The sequence below is a fragment of the Anneissia japonica genome, unplaced genomic scaffold, assembly GCF_011630105.1.
Source record: "Anneissia japonica isolate Jap-2015-1 unplaced genomic scaffold, ASM1163010v1 scaffold287835_len3118868_cov185, whole genome shotgun sequence".
NCBI classification, from domain to species: Eukaryota; Metazoa; Echinodermata; class Crinoidea; order Comatulida; family Comatulidae; genus Anneissia; species Anneissia japonica.
The window spans coordinates 1159411-1186847 of record NW_022737223.1 but is presented as its reverse complement, the minus strand read 5'-3'; the positions used below and the strand labels follow the sequence as shown (position 1 = coordinate 1186847).

The window sequence follows — 27437 nt, the reverse complement described above, 5'->3', positions numbered from 1 at the left end:
TTACCTTAAACACAATATAAACAGAGATAAATCCTCGCATAGAAACGTCAGAAACGTCACTTTGATTTTAATCGAACCAAGCATAGCCCTTCAACAAAACGTACCTTTTCAGTTGTATGAAAAAAAAAAAGAAGCGTCTTTAGCGTGATTCAAACCTGCATCTGCTCCCTGAACTTCGTATTGTATTTGACATAATTTTCCAAAGAAAAAAGCTAGGAATTATCGTAATTCAACATTCATAATCTGTATATTAAGCAACCCTGTACACATTTGTATCATTCAATTTATTACCTTATTAATTTACGTTTTAGTTCCAGACAAAGTAATTGCGTAAATAAATTCCAGGTGGAAAATATTAAATTACATATTTCCTTTATTCATTAAACAAGGTGTTTAAAACACTTTAGTGATGTAGTGCTATACATAAACAATTTTGATAATTGTAAAAAAAAAACCCTATTAGAGTTATTAATTTAAGTAATAGTCGGAAGCGTTTGGAAACGGATGCTTGTTTAATATAACATACAAATAGTAAATAAAAAGAAAAATATATCATTTAAGGTTTTTACAAATGCTTATACAAGAAATTTAAATAAACTTTGAATGAACTTTGAAACATTGTTCAATAATTTATTCCGATTGCACCTAGGCCTACTCCTTCGTTTCTAATATGTATACAGTAACCAGATATAACTTTGTAAGATAACTTGTAAGAGTTTCTGTGGTTTATGAAAAACATATTATATTGAGATGTATTATTAATAGTTATTAGGTGTCCATTCTACAATTTATATGCCCTCTATGAAATGACCCATATATATAAATGATTTTCAAAATGAACATTAAAATATTGAAGTGTGACGTATCAAAGTCCTTGTAAAATCATTACCTCAACTGATAAATGTCACAGTCAAAATTGTCCTAATCTTCTCCTGTCACTTTATCTCTCACTATCGCGTTCGACAGTTTCATTTTTGGAAACATTGTTTGAACAGATTATCCATAACATGTCAATGTTATAGATAATGATGGGGACATCTTCAAATTATAATGTATTTTTACATAAATTAAATAATTTTAACGAATATTAATCTCTCCATATATTCTCAACATTTTGAAATGGTTAGTGTAATTTTCTCCACCACTAAATTCTCACCATTTTAGTAGAGAAACTAATGTCGAGTGTAAAGACTCGTGACGCTTTACAGAAGCGGTTTTGCGCAGCGCGAAAGGCTTGGCGCAACCTCGAGGTCGGGGTTCCAATCCCTCGCTGTGCATTTCCCTTGTGTCCTTGAGCAAGGCACTTTATCTGTATTGCTTCTCTCCACCCACAGGAGTATAAAAGAGGTACCTAGTGGGGTTACTTGCTCCTGCTGCTAATTACAGCAGCAACACTTTAGCATGGAGAAAATAAAATGACTTAAGCATGTGGATCCAATGATCAGTTACAGAAGCGCTTCGTATCTGCAAAAAAAAAGCGATATAAATGACCAAATATGAATACGAATTAATTATGACAATAAAGGATTGAATTTAATACGTAATAACATATTATATGAAACTTATAAATTAATGTGGGTTATTAAAAGGCAGTACATCATAGCTCGGGTGGTCCTCGTAGACCTAGACCCCTTTGTGGTCACCAATTTCTAATTTTAGACCTATATATATACCTAAGTAATTTCAGAAATGTACAAATAGGAAGATTTAATGAATAAATGGGGAAACACTTGGTCAACGTCTGACTTAAAATAGTAAATTAGAACTAAATAATTGTTTCCACTATGCACATACGAGTGAAACACATTCTATTTCACTAAATGTATAGACATTATTGACTAGTTATAAGATAGACTAGACAACTGGAAACATTAAACTCTATTACAATTATTTTCTCCCTATTCAAGACTATTTAGGTATACGTTTGTTATTTTTTAGCTCGAAGTTCTGATGAAGATGCCATTTATTAATCGCGCCAGTAGTACTGACTTCTCAACGGTGTGTTGATCGATTTATAGGTTATTTATCCACAAAGGTTTTCCCTTCATCTATTGTTTTTTTCCATTATTTATAACTTAAAAGTAGACTAAAATTGTATTTGCTGATGCATCAGAGCGTGATCTTGTCATGACGTCATCATTACTAGATTCAGAGCAGCAACATGATATAATAGAGTCTTATTAACATTATAACTCCTTTATATATAATTTTTAAGTTTCAAATGAAGAATTAAATTTCAGGTTTTACATGTCCGATGACTCACAGGTAAAATTTAAGGTGTTAAGCACCTGTGATATACTTGACAATTTTGTCCAATAATCAGAATCTTCCGATGATAAATAGATTAAGTTGATAAAATACAAACCTGTAGTTTATTGGTTTCTTTTTCAGGCAATTTAAAATAGGAAGATAAAGGTGTTCGCATTCTAACAAAGGTCAGATATATTGTATATCATTAGTTCTTTACAGCACAGAACCTAACGAAAGTGTTTTGCGTCGCATTACATTAGGTTATCAATCTAAATATATTAAATGTTAAAGTTTTTAATAAGTGGAGGTTAATTGGTGTCTTATATGACATATAATTTTCATATTTATATTTTTAACAAAGTTGTTTTGCAGTGGTGGAGCAAGGAATTTGAAATTGGGAGGGACAGGGAGGTATTTTCGGATAGAGGGTGCAGACTCCTATCATGGTAGGGGCTAATTTACAAAATTGTATGGATATGTCACCTCTAGATCTTAATTTTTATGTTAATTGCTTTCCCCCAGTTTGTTTAAGGTTTAGTTCGTTTATAATATAAATTCTGTTAGCATCAACTTGTAAATTTCGGTATTCATTGCTGCAATTATATTGCAGTCAGTAAATCTAGTACTAATTCTAAATGTTAACTTTTATTACGGACCTAAACATTACAAGCTCATCTTTTAAATCTATATATGTATATAATATTATCTTCCCGAGATCTTCTGCATAGACAACGAAAGATCGCCGGTTCGTATTTCACACTCGCAGATTCCTCATCTTTAATGTATATATCCTTATAGCATTACGGTAAGACGGTTAAAATTTTAGCTCTTTATTATGAGAATAGAAGAATAATTGAATTACTAATTGAAAAAGTAGAAAATGAAATACTATATAATATATATATATATATATATATATATATATATATAGGCCTATATATCATAATATATATATACTTTTATTATATATACTATAACGAAGATAGTTATGCAAATATCATCTGTAGAGTCCTCAATGATAATTAAACCAGAACAAATTATAATAAAACAAAAATAAGAGGTTAAAAAGATGAAGAAATGTTAAGTCAAATATAATCGGTGTTTCCATGATCTTTGGGTGCCATCATGTATGAATCAGCAGGAAATCCACTAGGTGAAAAATAGTCAAATTTTGGCGAAAAATCAAAGGGTAGGGCTCACGCCTTTTTTTCCGGAATTGGACGATTTTTCGACCCTTTCATTTTTTACAGATCACAATAATGTTATCTGTTTGCAAATATCGCATAACATCTACTATTAAACTTAAATAATGTTAATTCTGATGATATATAATTAATTTATTATAGGCTCAATTCTGTCAATATTCACAACAATTAACGGTATAAAACGATGTTGAACAACGTTAATCAAAATATAATCGGTGTATTCATGATAGTTGGGTACCATAACGTAAGAATCTGCAGAAAAATGACTACGTGAAATCTAGTCAAATTTTGGAAAAGACACAGAGGTTTACGTTTTTTTGTCAAAATTGGACGATTTTTCGACGCTACCTTTTCCGGTTGTTTTGTGTTCTATGGATCACAATCCATGTTTGCAAATGCCGCTTAAAGCCAGGCTCAGGAGGAAAAAAGTCGTATGTTGTACAACTGATTAAAAAAAAAAAAAAAAAAAAAAAAGCATATCTGAAGACAAACTTGGTAGCGGTTAATGAGATACAGATTTTTGAATGTTTAAAAAATGAGAGAAAATGGGGCAAACCACTCTTTTTTTTTTACCAGGGGCAGATTTAGTAAGGGACATGTGCCTCCCGTTTTGAAGCTAAATTAAAAAAATTTCAATGCAAATCAGTGTTATGCGCTACTCACTTACATATTCTGAAACTGTTGTGTGCCCCCCACCCCCACCCGTTTGAAAAATTCTGGATCCGCCCTTGTCTACCTTTCCCCCAGTGTGTTTTACTACAATTGCACTTGGTAAATCAACTTATTTTGCACATTGTCAATTAACACTCCATATTTAATAAGTGCCCAGTACAGTAGGCCTACATTACCACCCCTGGTGAAGCTCTGTCCAGATTATAAGATTTTCTTTGGCAAAAAACTTTTGTACGCCCATATATAGTCATGATGTGCCCATATATAGTCATGATGTGCCTATATATGGTCTTGATGTGATGTCACAGTTTTTTGTTAAATACAATTTGATAGTTTGGACAGGCTTAAGCATATCTGAGAATGTTTGACTAAGTGAAAACGAAAGTCAGACTTTAAAACCATGGAAACAGACAGATTCACTCTTTTTATCTTGTTTATTATCGTTCATATACTATGCATGTACACTGTCTCAATGACTTATTAAAGCTTAAGTTCACCTTAAAGTGGTGCGAGTTACACTTAGTTAAACTTCTGACAGACAAAAAATGAGCTGTATATCTATGACGGTACGACACGGTGAAGAAAATCATGTCGGACCGCTGGTCGTATTTTACACTTCAATAATTCACTGATGAATTAACCGTTACAATCTATTGTAAGAAAACATTTAGAGCACGAACTGTAAAAAAGGCAGCACTGAGATAAATATGTAAAGTTGATTTCTCCACTTATTGGTTTGTAAAAAACAACAAACGGATGAGGAAAAACATCAACATAAATCAGTGAATTGGCACACAATATTCCCTAGCGGAATCTCACGTCTGGTTGAGAAGAGAAACAAGAAACTTTTATCATATTTAAGAATAAATCTTATATAATTGTACATTCAACCGTAACTATGTAGAAGGCTTCATATATTGTCACAATACTCTTAAATTATACCTAGAAAAGTTATGAGAATTTTTTAGTTGATTTTTTTCCCCATTTACTTGAAAGAATGTCAGTCTGTGGAGGCGTGAGAACATGGATAGAAGAATATAACAGTGCTATGTCTTGTCTGGTAAATTTATATAACATTTTACTCTTTTTACTGGCTTGTATAAATCACTACTTTTGTAGTGTCTCTATATATACTGATAAATTAAAAGAATTTTCAATATTTGGTTCTTTTTTTTTTTCTCATTAAGATATTACATGTCTTAAAGCTTAGTTGTTGTTAATCATTTTACCAATATACTGTACATATAAATTGGCTCAATAGCTGATAAACTTTTGTTGCATTAAGTGCCGCCCATACTATTTACTAAGATTTAGCCATATATGGGTATGGTATGACATCATAATGCCCTTAAATGGGTGTGGTACGATCACACACAATCTGTATCTTGTGTTTCATTTATTTATGATATTTAATAAATCAAATAAAATTTATTGACATCAGCATGCCCATATATGGGCATATCACAAACATTTGTGACATAAAGAGAGTGATCAGAGCTTTAAACAGTATATGTTGTTCTACAGACTTCTTGACAACTTAAATAATATTTTACTTAGTAAGATATTTAGCTTAAAGTATACAAATAGCAGCACAAGTGCAATTTTCTTATTGTTTGTTATATTTGCCTAAAAAAACACAATAAAACAAAATATTCTTTAAAATATAACCATAGCAATAATCAATAAAAATAATGATTATTAACATAATCATAAGGAATATACACAGGCCTAAAAATATTAACATTTAATTACATTATCTTGGAAGAGGTTATACATGTCTATAACAGCTTATATACATTTTATCTACAACACAAATTAATACAGTGTCTAGTTTATGTGTTTTTTGTTGAGATCATGCAGCTTAAATACAATTCAATGCACTCCCTACTTGTAGACTATCTTTGGTTAAAAAATAACTATACAACAAACTGTAACACTTACATACAAATAAAGTAAACTATATTGCAAGTAGTCATGGCAACAACATAATATTGAGCCTATAGTGTATATATCATTGGCACTTAAGTAGGATATTTTAATAGGATTTGACGTCTCCAATTTGTCAATCAATCAATATTAATGCGGCGATAAAAAATACAGGTCAATGAAGCTAAAGAAAATTAGGTAAGATATCGTGTGCCATCATTTTAAAGTAAATATACAGTCTTCCATATTTCAAGTGCCATGTAACCCCATTAAAACATCTAATTACATCATCAAAAAACTGTATAAAAATTGTCCTCAATGTTATAAAACTCAATGTTTAACTGTTGCTACTACACTGAGTAATATATATATTTTGTTTATAACAGAAATGACTAAACTCACATCACAATGTATTAAAACACAGAAAATTACAATAACATTGGATAACTATAGTGGATAACTATAATATCATACTTATAAATAATGTCATGTGTATATATACATGGGTTATTTTGTCAGTTTCGTTTTTCAATTTAACTAGCAAAAAGGAAGTAATTAACCCCATTCCAATGTACACTTGTTTGACCTCTAACTTTTATCAGTCAGGTGTAACAAACTACAGGGCTGTATGTTGCAAGGCTAACACCCGATTACCATAGCACCAAATATAATATCCAACATCATACGGCCTTCATGTGATGCAATAATAAGAATCAACTCAACTGTCATCGTCATATCGCTTCTTCCGTATTCTTTGGCGGCTCACTGTAAATAATAAAGAATGTGTTGGGTCAGATGAAGATTCATGTAAAGAATTAAAAAATAAATGGAAAAAGACAAACAAAAAAATTTACATTACTCGTATTTATTTATTATACTGGGTGTCCTGTTATTTAAAAATTTCAATTAATATTCTTTAGTATGAATGCATTCTATCAACTGAAATTGAAACTTCTATACATAGGCACGTGTTCAGCACATTTCAAACAATCACTACAGTACAATTAAAGAATTTGAGGAGAGTAAAAATTCAAAACCCTCATCACCGCACCACCTCAAAATCATGAAGGTGCATTTATCAAAGAAAAAAAGCCCTTCCTCATCAAACTTTGTACTGAGTTAGCTTTTCACTTTCTTTGTCCTTATTCATGATCTTCTTGATATCTTTCAGTTCAATGAATTTATTTACGTAGCAGACCCCTTCCTTTTTAATTTCATTTAGTATTTACAAGCAAAATGTATTAAGGGAAAAAAAATAAAAGAAACAAAATATTTTGAAATGTGAATGTGTGTAACTGTATTTCTAAGCTTTTTAACATATTCAGATGGATTCTGATATTCCCAATCTTAAAAGCATGGTTGTTTACAGTATATGAAATTTCTTTAGAATATTTGTTAAAACACAATTTTATATTTTTTTAAAACTCAGCATAACAAGTTGTCCAGAAGGCATCGATCATTATACATACCTGTTTGTAGGACTTTCTGGAAACATGTGAGGAGTTGCTACTAGCAACAGAGGAACTACTGGATACGGAGTCATCACCACGACGGTTACTGCCAAACATGCTCTCATCTGAGCTGCTCTTGGTCAGTGAAGCTCCACCAGAGTTGGACTGTTGGTTTGGATGGCATTTAACCAGACTTGGGAAGTCTGAAATCTCAGCAACGCTCTCGTAGTGCGTCTCCAGCATGAGGGAACTGATCACGGAACTATTATTGGTTGTGCTGGATCCGCTGCTTCCGTTGGACATCACGGAGAATGGTCGCTGTCTAGATACATGGTCGAATGAAGCAACTGAGATGGAATTTCTTGTACGACTCCCCCGGTTTTTAAATTCGATTGCACGGTCATTTATCTGGTCTTCGTTTGGTTTAATATCAATGCAAGGTTTGCTACCGATTCCCATGTAGGACAATTCAGAAAGACGGGATTCTAAAGTGAATAAACAGAAAAAGGAGAACATTATTGACTGCTCTGTTTCAAGTCTATACTTGATTATACCATGTGACTACATATTTAGTGTTAGTATCTGTTTATAAGACACTCATACTGCCGTTGAAGCAAGTTTAAATCACTCTTGTAAAAAGCTTTCCTCTAAAAAATAATATTTTCCTTAGCTACAAGCCTGCTTTCAAATTCTATAAAACAAAACACATAAAATAATATGTGTATAATTATAAGAATTGAAACAACATAAAAAAATAATTTTATAAAAACAGGAAGTAGTTGTTATACCAAGGCTTGACATGTTCCCACCTAACAGCATCCCTAAGGTGGAAACTAAAGTCGGTTTTATTCGATGTCTGCAGATGAAGTCAGATAAAAGGTAATCTTACTTTAACTTTGACTATTGTATAACAGATAAGCTGTTACATTAACTTATACTGACTGAATCATGTATCGCTGCTGCTCAGAGTAAAATCAAATTGTCATAATTTTGATGACTAATATTTTATTGAGTGTGAAAGAAAAAAATTAATTCCAGTTTGGCTTAATAAATAACAGCAGGGAACTTTTCGAAGGCGCTTAAAAGCGTACAATTCAGCGATTGTTAATTTTTAACTTCTAAGAAAGTTCACAAAAAGTTTTAAACAGTTAGCATAGTAGCTATATATCTTCATTTCATTCCAGCTGATTTCATTATGAATCAATTATAGTTAAAACATTTTTACATAAGATTTCTTCCAGACTGTTCTCCAATGAGGTCAAAAATGCAAGGTCAATAGTTTTGACATGAATATATGTTGTTAAATTGTGCTAGGCCCTATTTGCTGAGATGTATATATATATATACAGTACACATGCTACTTCACTAGGGCTCTGGGACTTAGTGATTGTTTATGAGGGTGATTAATTCTGAGTGACTCAGCAAAGGAAACTGTTATTATGTCCAATGAAAAATGTTTCTGAACTGTTGCGAAAAAAGCACCCAGACTGATTCAATGTCACAATGCACCGGAGACAGGGACTGACCAACTACGAGACCTACATAATCACAGCCATTTGAAATGTACAAAGCATTGTCAGTTCAAATATATAATATGTTCTACATTTGGATTAATTTGTAACTTCAGAAATGGTTGAGAATTTATAAATTTGACACACCAATTCTATTTAAGAGATAAAACATTTTATTCAATTTATGATTTATAGCCTATATTCATAATAATAAAAGTATCTGTGCGACCTTGGCAGTGAAATAAGGTCAGCAAGATTGAACAGATAACCTATATTGTGCAAATATATATATAGGCGTGTATTTATAAAATACCAATGAACTAGATTAATCAGAAATTAAATTTAAATTAAAATAACCATATGTTATGTTAAAATGCCTTACTTTTTGCAATCTACTCCTTGCAAACTTCTGTAACTAAATGAATCGCTTTACTAGTATATATGCCAAAAATTAGTCTTGCAAACAAATCTTGGAACACATAAAATTTCTCACTCACAAGATCTTCCTCAGGTCCTCTGATACACCACCCACTTCCCTTAAACATCCTGGACCCAATCAATCACTTTATTGTCTTAAATTAACCTTTATTGAGCATAAATCAGATAAGGAACCTGCCAACTAAAAATACTTTGGGAAGAACACAAGGTGCACGATGTTTTCAAGTGTTCCCTAAATTAGAATTGAAAATAATGACGAGAGCCATGGCTGTCAGATGGCGCAGACAATCTAGCGAATCCCAGAGGAACAGACACGCAAATACTATTATACAGAACCCATCAGAAATAATGTAACATAATCAAATTTATTAAAACGCGGACCAGCATCGTGGAAATGGAAACTTGTTTGAGAAACATAAAATAAACAGGAAAGGAAACACACAAGAGATGATGCAGGAAGCGAGAAAAAAAAAACACATTTATGAATGCAACATGCGTCATAAAAGGCAATTTTACTATTTTTATTTGAGCCACATAGTGAGCTGACGTTCGAAAAACTGTCAAGCAGTTTTAATTCTATACCCCCTTCTGCGAGCGTATGACAGGTATTAAGTTTTAAATTGGATCAAGCCTTTTAAATGAAATTTGTATCGGTGTCAAGTTTTATTGAAACAGGAATTGAAAAATGGATGGGATATCAATCATTTAAAAAATATTAAGACCTCGCAACCAGAGATATTGACGATAAAATGATGAGAGAGAAAGCAACAACACAAACAAACTTACCTTTGCTCTTCATTGCTTGTCTCCATAGCAATTGTGTGATCTCGTTTACCCAATCTTTTTTCACGATAATCGAGGGCGCATGCAGAGTATAACGTTTGTCTCGGTGTTTCATTCTTCTAAACCAAATCTCAAATTTAAGTCCGCTTTCACCAACATTTTCTGTAATTCCAATATCAGTAGTCTGCAAAATGCAAAAATGTTAACATTACATTAGTTAATGGAAGAAAAAGGTATGACATAATCTACCTTTGTTAATATAAATTATTGAAGAAGATTAAATATTATACAGATATGGATAAATTATATATTATTATTATCACAATTAAAGAAAGTTAATCACCATATTAATAATATTTTATAATAATATAATATACAAGTCAATTTCATTTATATTTTGATTTACTACATAATAAACAAATATAAAAAATATATAACAAAACAAAAACTATAACCTTACATTTAAACATTTTCAGAGTTATTGTGTATACATTAAATATCATATTTTTCCAATGTAGTTTGATTATATTTTCTGAATTTCTCTTTTAATGGTGATTTAGTAAACTTTTTCTGTAACAACATTAAATTAGAAACACACATTACAACAGTTGTTATGGATATTTGATTTGTATTTCCTGCTCCTGTCAGTTGCTAGAAGGAAGCTACTATAAGTTTGTTACATTGGTGTACTGGTTAGTGCAAAACTACGTGAAAAAGTGTCTCAAGGGGGAAAATCCGGGGCAGTACACAACCCCCACACAGGGACACAGGGACCACTTGCTGGCAATGAGATATTAGTTTTATTATATTTTAATTTCCACTGACAGCAGAATTCTTATATTAACTTATAGTTTAGTTATGATAACAGTACAGAGAATGCAATGTATTTAAAAACATAATGATTGTAATAGTGTTTTCTCCGTATCAAATTTAATACTAATAAATAAGCCCACCTTTGTTTAATAAATGATTGAGTACATTTCATAAAAAATTCATAATTTTACAATGGTAGCTAGGCCTAACCATTGATTGTCTATGTTGGGGTATCTTTGTGGGTTCTACACCAGACTCTCTGTGGGGCAAAGGTTATACTGTACCTACAGTCTGTAAACTTTTGATCATAAACCCACTATTGACCTTGTATTTTCTGGTCCCAGGTTATAAGCCCAACCTTAAACACAATCTAATTTTTTGTTCAAGAGAAGGGCGCGGGGGCTCTGGCAATATCTTGCTGAGAAGACCCACTATTGTTTGTATTTTCCGGTGTTCGGGTATGAGCCCAACTTCTTGCAATCACCAAGTGACCTATGGCAATTTATCTGGCAAAGAAAGGTTTACAGGGGTTTTTCTCAATCTATGGTCAGTTCCTAATTATTATTTGAGTGTTCCTTTATTGACAGGAGCAAATATGGGTGACACCTCAGCTTTTAGATGAGAACGTGTTTGCCCAATTGTCAATAAAAATGTGTACATGTGTAGCGTGAGTCAATTATGAGCACCTATAACGTATGTAAAATGTCAAGACGATTGCATGCATGCACGTTCGCAAATAGGACAATTTTCTCAAAGGGGGGTACAATCCCATATGTATTTTATGAATGTCTAAATTGGAATGTTTTTGTGCTAGTTTACAAATGTTACACACTTCTCAATGATCGTAATTTTGTATGTAGGGGTATGGCTTGTAAATCGGGAATGTTTCTGAAGCATCGTAACACTTATTTTTTCAAAGAGCAAATATTCTTAGCTCAACAGTACCTTGAGGCTTGACTTGTATTGGTAGAAATCATGTCCTTTCCCAGCTTGTCGTGTTTTGGTGAAAACAACCGTGTCCTCAAAGAGAAAGATGTGGCGCCAACACTTCTTCTTGCCTCGGTAAACGAGGAATTCTTCTTGACGAATTAACTGACCTTGTTCATGCAAAGTTATCTGCGAAAAAGAATAATCAGTATAGCACTTTAGTTCAGAGGTTAAATTATTTAAACATATGAGAATTAGGTTTTTGTTATTTATTTTATCATATTATTTAAATTTTTTAATAAACAAATTCCTGCATTTAGTTGATGTTGTAGAATTTACAGTGAAACTGGATGAAAGTAAAATACAATTTTTTGCAATTAAATGGGTATAAAAGAACTTTCAGAAATTATATTACAGACTGGCGTTTGTTAACGACCAATCAATTATTATGCACATGTTGTTCACTCATTAGAGCAGTTACCAAGGGAACGGTCAGCTGAAAACAGGAAATCGTTGCTTCCTTGGCAGCGATCTTAAGAGGGCCTACGCTTTGACGCGTCATCTCCCGTGAGAGACGCGCTTACTGGATGGGCGCAAACAGCTGCACTTGCGATAAGCATCAAGTTTATCTCTGGAGATAAGAATCACCGTTATCTTATTAATATCTTCGGCTTTTGGTGAAACCTGTTGATGGTATCACGCTGTGTATGGACCCTGGAGTAAAATCAGGATTGACGGCAATGAAGGGCCTCAACTCATGTTGCTGCTGAGTCATTAATTTACTTCTTTTATTGTTTGACATAATCAATCAGCTGCAAGAACTGTCGTAATGTTAATTCTTTGCTTTGAACATACCAACTCCTTAGGGACATGCTTCATTGCACAAACAATGCACAAGCCCTTACAAGCTACTTGGATTTCAAACAAATTTTCAAATATAAATCGAGATTGCTCGCTAGATGAAAGGGGTTCTTATCCAATCAGATGTCCTTCGCATGTCTCCAAATATGTCATTGCCGCTCCGCTATGCGCATTATACGCTCAACTTTCACAATTCAACAATTTAAGATCAAAGGTTGAACCGACTACTTACATCTGAATCTCTGATTGCGTCCATTGCTAGCAAATCGTTGCCATGACGAAGCTGAAATTTCACCATTAATTCCGTGTTCTGCGATAAACAAAGACATCAAAATTATTTGAAAATAAGAATAACTGAATAAAACCCAGTCAGTATTATCCTTCTTAAATGCATTATTCATTATGAATTACTAATTTATTTGCTAATATTCAAGAAAAACAGCACAGAATATCAACATCGTTCTTTAAAATTGAACAAATAAAGTTTGAAATTTTGGATAAAGTTTGTTTTGTACTTTATTGTATGTTTTGTGTGAAAGTTTTTCAGTGGGAAAGGAACGTGGGGAAGGAGTGGGCACAATTTGTTTCCTTAGATATGCTACTGGTTAAACACAATAATTAATATTCTAATGATTCTTATAAATTTACTTGAGAATGAAATTTAAAAGTAAAATTAAATAATTGAATTCCTGAAAATTAATTAAATTGAGAACTAAAACAAGGAAAAAATGTTCTTTTCGAATTAACACATGCATCTGTTCATACACAGTATATGGCATAGATTTTTAAATTTGCTTATAACAAACTGAACAATTTTTATAATATCATGTTTGTAAATATACAAAAACTTGGTTCATTTGAATCTGTGTTCCATTGAAGTTGATGACTTATTTGCTCCTTTTCAATGAGCTATTCAAAGCTTTAATTGCAGTTTTGGCAGGCAGCCTTTTAACATGTGTTGAATCATTATTAATTTTGTTATTATTAGCTCTCTATAAATAATTGTTAAGAGGGAGTGAGATGATACAGTCTTAATCATTAAATGTTCTCATCACTGATTGGATCAGAGGCTTTTAGTAGCAAAGTACTATTAGTTACTGCCAACATGTCCAGAAAAATACAACGCTACTGATCTGTCTTGTGTATTATCTACCTTGAGGTACGTGAGTAATTCTTGATCTTTGTCCCCACATTCCTTGATTAAATCCCGTAGTAACAGTGCGTACTTCCCCATACGCTGCACCGGCTTTAGTAGATAACTCGCAACGTCCATCTTATCACCTAATTCAAGTTGTTTTGACTATAAACAAACAAAAAATAGATCTTATGGATTATTAAAGTGATATGCAATTTTTTATTAAGTTGGTAAATGTTTTCTCACAGCTGATTTTCTAAATAATAGAGGGCAGCAGATAGTATAATCAACAAATGAGGGCAGCAAACACATAAATATGAAAGTCAGAGTATATCATGATTCAAAGTTCCAGGGATATTCATGTGGTGCTATAAATAAATATCCAGGGACATTTATTTATAGCTCTACAAACATAATTATTATTAGTTCAGTCCAAAAATCTTAGCAAATATTTATTAACAACTGTTATTTATGATAAAAATATTCATAATGATGGAGTGAAACATGTTCGTTCGTTCGTATGAACCATAATTGATTATAGTTGCTGTTGTTAATAAACTGGAACAGTCGTAGCAGGGTCACCGATGAGCAGGTTAACAGCATGACCTTCACATTTATACTCCTGGGTGAAGAGAGGTAACATAAGTGGAGTGTCTTGCCCAAGGGCACAAGCATTATGACGAGTGTCGGTCTCGAACTCCCAATCAGTCCGATAAGTCCAACACCTTACACGCTGCACCGCACGCTACCACAACATGTGATAGATAGAGCAAACATTCCATGACCATCTAACATGGTAATGAAATTTTACACAATAACAAACAATTTAATTTATACATATTTATTGTAAAGTTGCGGGTATTTATTTACCCTGGTAAAATTGTGAGTTCTTTTTGTGCATTTTTGTTTTTGAGAAAATATTGTGATTTTCATAAGAAAGTTCATATGTATTGGTCACAATTTAATAAAATCACTGAAAATTATGTTTGAATCATAAAATATATTTACAGTGAAATATTGTGATTTTATTTTGGTGAATTGGACAATTGAATCTTCATATCTTTTTTTATTTCATTCATTATATACTTTAAAGTTTTTATGACATTTCAAGACAGATTATTCATCATCTACATTTTTGACAATAACCAACATATTTAAATATGTTTAATTTAAATAATCTGCATACACACCTTGAAGAAATAACCATACTCTGCTAGCAACTCATCTGAGCGTGGCTTGTTTTTGTTGTACAGGGCATATAATCCAAAATCCTTGGTCTGAAAGATGTAAAAAGGAAACCATTCCAAGTTTAGATTAATAAACCAACAATTACATCAATAAAAAAAATAAAAGACAAAATTTAAAATTAGAAACATTTGTTTGTGAGTCAACGTCCTCTCAGATTTAAAACAAGTGAGAAACCATAATTTGATTTTTAAAGTATAATTACTAATGTTAAAAATAACATTTTTCATATTTGAAAAAATGCAGAAAATGTATGACAGTGGGTCCAGGTTACACATCATTGACCTTGCTACATATCAAAAAGAATGACAAGGGGATAATCGCCAACACTGATGTGTTTATCTTTAGAATTCCTGGTCAGTTGCATAAAAAAAATACAGTGCAGCATATAAACAGAGATTTATAAACAATATCACTATCATAGTTGCTATATTCTACTTGGATGTGTAGCTTGGTGGTTAAGATGCTTGCCTTCTAATCCCTGGGTCCTGGGTTCAATTCCTGTGACAGTACAGGGTTTCTCCTTATGACTAAAAACACACTTCCACACCCTAAGCCTTGCAACGATTTAGTTCATAGAGTATTACTTGATTTCATATATTATTTAAGAGGGCCCTAAATATCAGCTGCAAGCTGGAAGGGTCACCCTCTATAGGAAGGAAAAATGGGTCAGAATTCAATATGTTAGCCCATAAGCTATAATTACATATTTAGAGTTTGTTTTAATATTATTAATTGTAACTGGCTTTTAACAAGCCATTCCACTTTCTATCAGCACATAATTTCATGCACTAATTACATTCTTTATTGCCAATCAAAACACTCACTAACGTATTTACCAGAACCAGCTTATATAGCTATTAAAGGTATGCCACTCAACTACTGTATACAATATTGTCTAGAATTATTGTACTTTTATCAAAATTCCAATCTTATAGTTAACTCTGTGAGAACCTTTTGAACTCATTAGAGTACTTAGAGAAGTAATTTAAAAATTATCTTAATTCAATTGAGCATGTGTTAAATAACTTTAGGTTAGTTTGACAAAAGGTAAACTTATTTCCAATCAGTTTGTTGAAGGTTAAAATCAGCACATCTATCCTTAACATCTTGTAATTCATCCTAATGTCAGTTTGTTCGTTAGTGTAATGGGTGATATGGGTAACCATTTAAGTTATGTGCCAAATGGAATGAAGAGGAGAGGTTAGGTAAGGTTCAAAATGTTAAGTGATGGCTCTAGGGAGGAAAGATACCCAACAGGAGTAAACATATGTCCAGGTGCTAGCAACCTGGCCAATTTTGGGTCATTCATAACAACACAATTTAATTATGCCTAAAGATATAAAACAATTAAAAATTCAATTAAAAAAAAAAAACAACTCAAAAAAAAAAAAAAAAAAAATTTAAAATGGTAATTTTATGATGATGATGATGTTCAACCACAAAAGAGAGAGAAAAAAAATAAAACACAAATTTGTTTTGGTCAAATGAGTTAATGGTCAATGGGAGACTGGAACTTTCTGAATCCTCTTATTTCCTCTCCACAGCACCACCACTGTGAAACCCATCGACTATTAGATTGAAGGTAAAATTACTCTTACTAGCGTGCAACAACTTACATGGCGTTCAAAACACTGGCACAATTCCATGGGTGCGTCTTCGCAGTTGAGCAAATCGTTCAGGAATGAATGTTGATGGAAATCGTATATCTTCTCAATGTTTCCAAACACCATGGTTCTTTGACCTCGCAGGCCTTGCGGAACATCATCACGGTCCATTTCAGGAAAATAATTCTATAAGCAGAGGACGACATATTTTTTACAGAAATAAACATAAAAATCAAAGTTATCATTATCATCATATCACAGATATCATTTTCTAATACATAAATAAAATTTAAACTAATATATTTATTATACAATTTTAATTAATATATATTATTTCTATAATAGTACTATATATTTGTTTGTTCTGTATCGTAATGCATCTTTTGGCTCCATGGATCTATTCCTACACAGAAAAAAATGACAATATTGTAGGTTGAAAATAATAATTATTAATTATTTTAATAGTGAATTATTCTTACATGTTCAAAAAGATTTATATATTATGATCTTTCTAATAAAGAAAATGTTAATACATGTTTGCTTCGATTCCAATGACAACAAGAGATAGCAAAACCCACTTTTATCCATTCCAATAAACTTTAGAAACCTCTATATCAATAGCTTGACCCGTTAACATAAGATTTTCAACTCCCTAGCAAGAGTTTATCAGTAGACAGAGTGTTTTACAGACACGATCGATGTACCTGCATACCACTCATCACTGATTAAAAATACCTTCCTCCACTTCAAGTTGTAATGATCACACTTAATATAAAAAAAAATAATGCCTTGATTTTTATCAGTAAATGTCTATGTTTAACCTCTGTCTGGCTCAACTGAAGTTTTCATTAGCCGATATATATTTACCAAGCACTGGTCTTATCTCTTTGAATGTAGTCTGTCTACCGATTATCATTTTCGGAAAGTAATTGCTACCTTGTAGAGCAAATACATTAATAAACTTTGGATTTATTCAATGTAAACACAAAGGATAGCCCACGAAAGTCTAGAAGAAGACTTACTGTATTTCCAGTGGGGTCCTTCTGATTGGGTGATTGGACAGTACACCGGGAGACAGTCCCCTACTCTTTTCTGAAGAGTGTACTGCGTTCTTTAACGTGCACATGGGCTATCAATGCACACAGGACCAACGGCTTAAACGTCTCATCTGAAAGACGGTGCGCTATTGTAACTTGTATTTCAGCCCTCCAGCTGAAATACAAGGAAAGGCAGCGATGGGAACTGAACCGGGGACCTAGAGATCTCCACGGTTCAGCACATACAGAGTAGCTACCACCAGATTAGCCTACTGAGCTAAGCTGCTCTCTTTAAATTGGATTGTATATTAATTGGTGTGAACCCCAAGGAAAACCCTACAAAATCTGAAGACTTATTTCCAGTGGGGTCCTTCTGGTGGTGACTGGGTAGCACACCGGGAGATAATCCTCTACCCTTTACTGAAGAGTGTACCGTGTTCTTTAACATGCACATGGACCGCAATGCACACAGGACTATTGGCGTCCCTTCTGAAATGTGGTGCACTTTATAATACTTGCATTTGAGCCCTCTAAGTTTAAGAGTATACTGTAAACACCATGGCTACCACCAGGTTAGCCAACTGCGCTAAGCACCTTACCTGTATGATGTACCGTAGCGCCCTCACGTAGTCCTCCTCTGTCTGGATGATCTCGTCAATGATCATTAGCATCTTCTTACGATCCTGAAAGTCGGTGTCACTAAGCTGTGATTTTAATCGTACTGATTTCAGAGGGCTTTCTACTATTGAGTTCCTGAGATGGCGGTTGGCTGAATGTGGCAGCCATTGCTGTTCCTAAAAAGAACAAGATACATGATTGGTCAATAAATGGTCAAAAACAATAAATAAAAACGGACATTATTTTTTGTTATAAAATACAATGAATGGAAAAGGAAAGGACCATTATATATATTAACATTTCAGCATTTACTAAAATACATTTTCTTTCTTTTATTGTTCATTATTATTTTTTACATTTATTGTTTTTTTTCTTCTTTAAAGCTAGGTGCCTATCCTCCCATTAGTGCTGCACATTCCATACGAAATTATACAATAATGTTACAAGATGAATAAACATACTGTACAGTTAGGTAATGTATTACTTGGTCCAGTCTAAAATGCTTGAAATGATATATTGGTATACATATTAATTATAACACAATAAGTATGAACATATATACTACATAAAAATTTCTAAGATAACCTACGGGTGAATTTGAACCATCCTCCTCCTCTTCTTCTACCTCTGCAATTCGATCACTACCCTCCTTCGATGAACTAGATTCTGTCCCAACTGCTTGTACTGCAAGCTTCTGACTTCTAGAATCTTCCGATTTAGCCGCTTCAATTTCATCCTCTGTCTCCTTTTCAACGTAACCTTCGTCGACTTTATCATCACCAACTGAAAGAGTTTCACATTTTTCTTCTTCGATTGTTTCTCCTGACATTGAACAATTAGTAATTTCATTCACTGTTTTATTAATTACCTCATCTGTTCTTTCTTGGTTTATATTTAAAGTCCTATCATTATTCTTATCACCTAATGATATACCTGAGTCTTCCGACACATTGCTATGAAATGAGTCTCTGTGTTTCGGAGGAGTTGCACTAGGTTTTATTTGAGTCCGCCTAAATAATTCTCCATCGCTATTAGTACTAGAAGATGATTCCGACTGTTCCGAGTTCTTAGTAAACCGTACCATTTTCTCATTTGGAGTACTTTCTTGCCGTTGTGTCCTTGTTAATGCATATTTTTCATTTTCTTTTAATTTTAATTTTTCCTTAGCCTCCTGAAGATGTAATAATTTTTTATGAATTAAGGAATTTGATTCTCCGCATCGTTTTTCTGCGAACTCACACTGTTGTAGACATTTCTGTTTGCGTAGACGTTTAGAAAGTTCTCGCATTCTTTCAAATTGTTCCTCTGTGATCGGTGGGTGACTCTCCAAGTAATCATCAATTTTTTTCTCCTGTCCAATACATTTTTCACATGAATTAAGGTCTTCGATTCCAAGCATAGCAACAAATTTCATACCTCCAAGGGCCCATTCATAAGACTGGAAAAACAAGGAAAGAAAATGCATATATTACAGTACTGCAGTACATATCTATATCAATAGGAATGATATTCATTTATCATTATCATTTATAAATATTCCAAAAACAAAGTACAGAATAACAAATGCATCATATAATAGTGTTGGCATACTATCAAATTTCCACTGTATATGAAAGATGTAAGAAACTCTCACAAAGAATGAAGGTGCCTTGAGAAAATGATTTATTTACAAGAGCTTAAGGGAAAAACAAATTTACCTGTGATTACAGAAGGATACTTAAATACATAAAAATAGTGATAATAAAATTCTTAACACCCCGCAATTTACAAAAGGATAAAGTAAACACATAATATGGTACTGTACATACAGTATAGGCTTATTTGAGAAACTATTACATTATTATAAAGTTTTATTTCTATATTTAGTGCTACCAACTAACCACTTCATATTATTTTTCTCATCACTAGAAATAGTAATAATTCTACACAATATGAGCATAAATCCATATATGGTACTTGAACATCATTCTTCAGAATGACAGTTACATACTATGAAATTCCAAGTAGACAGAAGAAAATATGCCTGCATAATACGCTGACATTTTAACATAACTTCACATACTGACTGTAGCCCATCAATCAACTTACAGTGGCGTATGCCCTCTATCCTCCACTGGATTACCCCACCTAGGGGTATGACATAAATCTTACACTTGCTAGACATACTAGAGGAGTAGGCAAGACCTGAACTTTAAACAACTCTATAATCGCACAGGTATTCCAGGTATGAGCTTACCTGTTACCCAGGTGTTTTGTATCTAAACCAAAGGGAATAACTGGTATTATTAATCTCATCTACTCACACCAACCCTTAAACTTTCTTTAAATGTTATTCTAACTTCTCTTTTATTTGTTATTCTACTTAGTGACCAGGTCAGTAAAATATTCCCCTACAATTTTGGTTTGGATGGCCATGGACTTAAAACAGGATACCTACCACCAGTAGAAATGGATTAAAAAATATAAAAGAAACCCAGTAAAAAAGACCAATCCCACTTTTATAATATTATTCAGAAATTGTTATGGAGAAACACCAGAATTTACCTGCAATATACAGTACAGTAGTGTGATTGAGATAAATATTTTCTTATATAAAAACATACTCTCGTCATCGGAGTTCAAACCAAAAGATCCCTTGATTACCATTTGACTGCTCTACCAACCATGAAGCCTGGCTAGTGTTATCCTTAAACTATAATTATATTTGAAATTTTAAAATCTAAAGCACCAACAAAAGCTATTCAAATTAATTTTATTTAATTTTATATAATTGCACTCAAGTTCAATATTGTTTTACAGATATTAAAATGAATTTGATTTATTAATCATCGCATACTACAAAAAAGAAATCACTGATAAAAAAAAATTTTCATCTGAATATTTAATAAAAATAAGAGGAATTTAACTAATGTCTTTGTGTTTTCTGCCAGTGGTCTATGTTTAAAAATGTGTCCTATGCTCTTAAAGTATTCCTACCTTTGAGGCACCAGCTGGCAAATTCCTACCTCTACCTCACCTAACACCTTATCTTTGATCTTACCTCCATTATTTACCACTGTCAAGTGCAGAGACCATAATTTATTTATTTTCTCACAATCCACTAATCCTCTTTCAAAGATTAACGAAACAAAGCTAAAATTGAATTAAATGGGCCTGACCCGGCACTTTACTTAAGAGAGGGTTGGCAGGGTATGAAAAGGCCTGGAGGTGAATCAAAGGGCCTGTCCAAGCTTGCAAAACAAATTTCAACATACTTGTGACAATTAAACCAATAAAAAAGTAGAACGAAACAAACAGCTTTGTATGGTATTAAGACTAAATACATTCTAAATCTAAATGGATAAAATCACATGCTATCTGGCTCAAACTCAGTGATGAAGATATCTCAATAATCTGCCGAACCTTCTTTTGTTAAAATGATCTCTTGGAAATTCTCAAAAGACATTCATTTAATTACACTCAACAGAAAACAGTCAAATGATGAAAAATGAATCGACAGACCATTAATATTCTCATACCTCTAGAATAATATTATTTAAATATAATGTTTCCCATAGTTTCCATCTCTTCATCTCTATAGAGTAATAATTTTATATCAAACTGCTATTAAATCACTAAGTGACAGATATCAACATTTGAACAAACTGATATTATACTTTATTATGTAATTTTCTAGTTTTTTTTTTGCCTTTTAAATGTCTTTAGTCCTAATTCTAACTTTGTATAACCTTAGGTAGAGATTGATGATGTAAACTCTTCATATTTTGAGAATATTTATTTTAGAATAAATTTTAAAAATTACAAGTAAACTATGGAGCGTGATTAACAGGCCTACACATAATATCTGACATATAGCCCTGGTACAATAAATCATGAAGGTAAGCCTTAACATATATGTTTACCTTCACCTTTCCAATTAGGCTTAAGAGACTATTAAGGGTTTAACTTGTTTTCCAGTTTATAGCAAAGACTTGCCAGTTAGTTGTTTTGTTTCTTTCTCAACAATTCCTTTAGTCCCTAACCTTGAGTAAGCTCAAAGCTGAACTAAAGTAGCTTTGTTGGTTAGGGAATAAAAAATAAATAAAAAATAAATTGGCATAAAAGTAATATTAATAAAAATATAATTTAATTTGCGTATAGCACACTTCAAACATTATCTAAGCCCTTTACTAAAGGCAACATAAAGCTGTATAAGTTGAACAATGCAAAACAGAAATATTAAGAAATATTACAAGGCTGAAGTACCGTGTGAAAATTGAACAAACAATGCTATGAATCATGAAGTTACGTGTATGTATAAAAATAAAATAAAAACTACAATGAAAAAAATTACATTGGATTGAACTGATATAATAAAGTTATAGATGTGTTGAGCAAAATTGTATATTATAAAATTTAAAATTAAATTCCATAATTGAATTGTTTAGTGGCTATATCAGTTGTAACCCAATCTCATTTTTGGGACTTCATCTACTGTATCCATGGAGGAATAAATTAATTCCTCCATGGTCTATCTGTGTGATAGAATACGACGATCTTGTGTCACAACAACTTAGGACACACCAACATCTAGGCTGGGTGGCCTAAGGCTCTGTAGGTTACGGCACTTGCATCTTTTAGTCTCTAACTATTCTCTATTGCGAATCGTTTGCAATGGAGTGAGATCGTCATGGTTTAAAAATAGCGTACAGACGGAGGGCTGCAACTGGAGTAGCTCCTGTAGTACTGTACTGAATTTATTATTCCAATTCCAATGTTTTCTTAGTGCTACTTAGCAATTACAGATGCACTTAATTGACTGTAAGAATGATCAGCCAAGTAGAAAAAATTTTGGAAAATAACCATATACTAAATTGTTTCAATACTATTGTCTCCATTTTTTAATTCACACTAATTATATCATGTTATTCCTAATGATGCTTAAATAAAAGCGAAATGTAGAATAAAATCGCCTTAATATCTGAGTGTTGTTCCAGATTTTAACCCAGACACTAATATATATAACATACTATTCAATGTAAATTACTTAAACAGCATTATATTTATGAAATTTAACCACAGACTTCACCTACCTGATACTGACCTGACTGAGTAGAAATGGAGACTAATTATACAGGCAGCCTAAGGAAATATAACCCTAATAAACAATCCATGCATCATTGATTAGCTGTTTATCTCTCTCCTGCTATTGAAAAGCTAGCCCTGGCCTCTCTCCAGGAAAAAGCTACCCATAGTTAACAACATACACACATCAAAGGCAGCCTAACATAATACTGATTATTCCATCTAATCTTTCAATCAATGAAGATATTGATTAAGATAAACCTAGAGATGATTGGTGGTAATTACTGCATGTCAAGGCAAAACTATAAAGCTTTCACTGAGTTAATTATAAATAATTATCCTTTTGTAGTTTACCATACTGTATTTTTGTAACACCTCTACCAGTGGAAGAGGGAAATCAATCGCATTGTAATGCATGTAATGGGATACGTTAGCCAACTAATTTTTTAAAATAAAAATAAATGCTTTTAATTTTTTTTATATTTTATTTTTACAATTCCAGAGGAACTCAGAAAAAAAAAAACGTTTTCTTATTCAGTTTAGCCAATCGTTCTGACAAAAGCATCCGGACGGGAAGAAAATAAAAATAAAAAAATTATTGGTGAATGTAAACAAATAAATAATCAATTAAAAAAAATAGCTTTTCTAAAATTTCAAATTTTTCATGGTGGTGGGTGGGCTAACTGGCCAAAAATAAAATTTTATTTGTATTTGATTCATCATTATTTGTAGGCAGAGGGTTTGCCAATCAAGGTAAAAAAAAAAAATTGTCAATGACAGACCTGCCAACTCACCCGATCCTGTCGGGTGTCACCCGATATTTAAACAAACCTTCAGTTTAGATCGAATGTAATTTTCACCCGATTTCACAGGCCACCTCCCTCCCCAAAAAATTCCGATTTATGCATAATTTGATTGATTTCTTTGTTATTATTCAATTTATTCACCGCCTGCTTGCTTCGCGGTGCAATAAACAAGCAGCCATTTTCAATTCGAATGTTGCCACCAACAGCCAATGATTTGTAGTGACGCGAGTTTTTTTGGTATCTTGCATCAACTTTTGGTTGATTCTGGAAACCTCCAGATTTTTTGGTAAATCTCCAGATTTTTTTAAGATTCTTAAAAGAATCTCCAGATTTTCATGACCCAAGGGTTGGCAGGTCTGCAATTATTTTCAGATAGGGTTTAAATGAAGTACAGTATTACACATTATAATTCTTTTATACAGGACTTTAAAACACGAACATTAAACTAGATCAAACATAATTTGGTCATTTGTTAAAAAGTCTGGTCCCATGATTCTCAAGCAAAAAAAAAAAAAAAAAAATCTTAAAATGATTTCCTTTTTAATCGCAATTCTTTTACCAAAAAAATGGACCACAGTCTATTAATGTATACATTGTGAAGCATTTAATCTGTGGTTTTTTCAAATAAATAAACAGTTCTTTCATTGCAAATCCGACTAGAACAAAACTTTCAATATCACAATAAGAATTTTAATCCTGATTTGCTTGGAGACATAAAAGTATAAAGAGCGATGTTCTTTGTTGTCCAAGGTAAACATTAACTGTAAGCTCTTGATATATTGTTGGTGGGATTTTAAATGTTTTCTTCGTCACCCTGTCTCTCAAAGAGATCTCTTTCATGCGAAACAGTTCATGAAAATAAAGAATTTTACTAATTTCTTCGGAATTTTAGCTTAAACAATTGACAACACAATTATTCTTTTGTTTTGTCTTTGATGGTCACTTTTAATTGGCTGCTTAGTAGTGGTTCGGTAGACATCATTTGTCCTTTCATTTTTACTCATCATCAACACATATCTTTGTACATTTTTTTATTACTGTGTAAATTATAATTTCACTTGTTCCATCTTTAAAAATGTATTTGTTTTAATTTTCTTGATATATATTGCTTTATATCATTATGTGTACAATTCAATTTTGATGTTTAATTATTTTATTCTGAGAAAAACGCATTAACTCCAATGGGATTCGAACCCAAGACCTTCTGATTACCATTTGCTTTCTGTATCAACTAAGTTATGAGGCCAAGTTGGTATTATCATGATTTTCCTATTTTCAATATTTTTAACTTGAATATCATTTGAAACTATTAGAGAATTTTATAAAGTTTGTTATCAATATCATATACAGGTAATTGCTTAAGTACCTATATTGGGAGATTAGCTGTTTGTCTTATCATCTAGAGGTGTGAACGAGCTCTTCTGCATGTACTGTAGTTCAGTGCAGTACCAATGTTTATGTACAGTACCATAAACCATGGTACCAGTAGAGATGCAGGCTAATTGGTGATTTGACATTCTTGGCTTTACCAAAACCTGGTGTAAATTGTCAAATTCTCTTATGCATCTACACTTAAAGGATTGTCAATGTTAAGAGGAACACTTAAGGTAAGCAGATTTTTATTTTAATTTAAATGAAAGTTGAATAAATAATACTTCAAAACAATAATTTCAAAATATTAGTTTATGAGTTTCATATGTACTTGGGCGTTATCATTTATAATAAAGAAAAAGTACTGTAAATACAATAAAAGTTATCTTAAATGGCGTTCTCATTCCCTTACCTTATCTAACATTGAGTATAATTCTACGGCATCGTCAATTGTTACTCGCTTTCCTTCCAACCTTGTCATGAACCCACGAAGTTGATCCCGCAAATCGTGGCCCAACTTACGTATGTTGCCAGATTCACTTTGATTCATGTTGATGACTATATCCGATTCCTCCAACAAATCTTCACCTTTACTGGCTCTTTTCTAAAAATAATATCAGACAATAAACAAAATACTTGTTAACTGCGATATTATAATTATTCTCCTGATAAGGATTAAAGCAACTCAACTGAAATCCTCTAAAGGAACAAGAAACTTAAATCCTGAATCTAATGACAGTTTCCTTTACTATTACACTTTTCCATAAAATGTTTCCCCCCACCTTTGATGCAACTGCATGTAACGCTGAAATGAGATACATCATCATACGCTTTCCTCTTCCTGTGGTGAAATACTAACCGTCTCTAACTTCCAACTTCCAGGATATGTTAATCAGAGTTTAATAAATGCCTCATCCTAACGACCAACACTGAATATGCTACAGCCAAGGAGCATCTAAAATTTCCAATAAAACTCAGTGTCTTTTACATATGTCAGCTCTTTTTTTAAAACTGAGCGAGAAACTATGTTAATTTCTCTTCTATAAACCTAAAACTGTCAGCATTAATTAATTATTAAAAAAATCTAATAAAAATGTAATCCACCTACTATATTGGTTTTAACGTTTAACATAAATTTCATATAAAAATGATAAAATACTTAGGCCCAACTGGTACTAATATGTCATTTTTAAAGATTTTTTAAAAATAATCTATAATCAATATAAACTAACCAATTAACTGGCTTTTAATGTCATGTACTTATTGCTGTCCACATTCTTGATACAAAAGCTAGTACCAATCATAGCAACATTTGGTTTGAACCACAGTTTGGTTCTCATTAAAACACATGGAAAGTAATCCAATAATAACTATAATACTCCATGGTATTCATAAGTCCAGTGCTGTAATATAGCAGCAACTTAATATCCAAATATGGTAAAAGTTCCCGAGTCCAGAAATGTACTATGAAAGTACCAAAAAACCAGAGGAAGATCAACATCATAATGGTCAAGTTATATATCCAAAGTCCAGCACTGTGTATTATCAAAGTACCAGATCAGTGATGAGTATAAAGTCAATATCAAATGGTCAAGTTATATATCCAAATTCCAGATAATATCAAAGTGCTAGACCACAGTGATAGCAACTCAATATCAAATGGTCAAGTTATATATGTTAAGTCCAGCACTGTATTATCAAAGTACTAGAAAAAAAG

General features: G+C 32.4%; 1 protein-coding gene across 2 annotated transcripts; it reads right to left on the bottom strand.

Annotated features, from left to right (window-relative positions):
* Nucleotides 1–6204: 6204 nt before the first annotated feature.
* On the bottom strand, nt 6205–26320 carry LOC117117123 (puratrophin-1-like). 2 transcript variants are annotated; one of them, XM_033261329.1, is made up of 11 exons: nt 26133–26320; nt 19069–19917; nt 18461–18655; nt 16837–17010; nt 15163–15249; nt 13991–14137; nt 13070–13147; nt 11995–12165; nt 10240–10420; nt 7523–7989; nt 6205–6818 (listed from the first exon to the last, which is right to left on the bottom strand). In XM_033261329.1, exons 1-11 carry the CDS (start codon nt 26268–26270, stop codon nt 6816–6818), a joined length of 2490 nt encoding a protein of 829 aa, XP_033117220.1. In that variant the 5' UTR covers nt 26271–26320; the 3' UTR covers nt 6205–6815. The 2 variants fall into 2 exon arrangements, with proteins under 2 accessions (XP_033117220.1, XP_033117221.1); XM_033261330.1 differs by lacking the exon at nt 26133–26320 and adding an exon at nt 23552–23687.
* Between the last annotated feature and the right edge of the window lie 1117 nt (nt 26321–27437).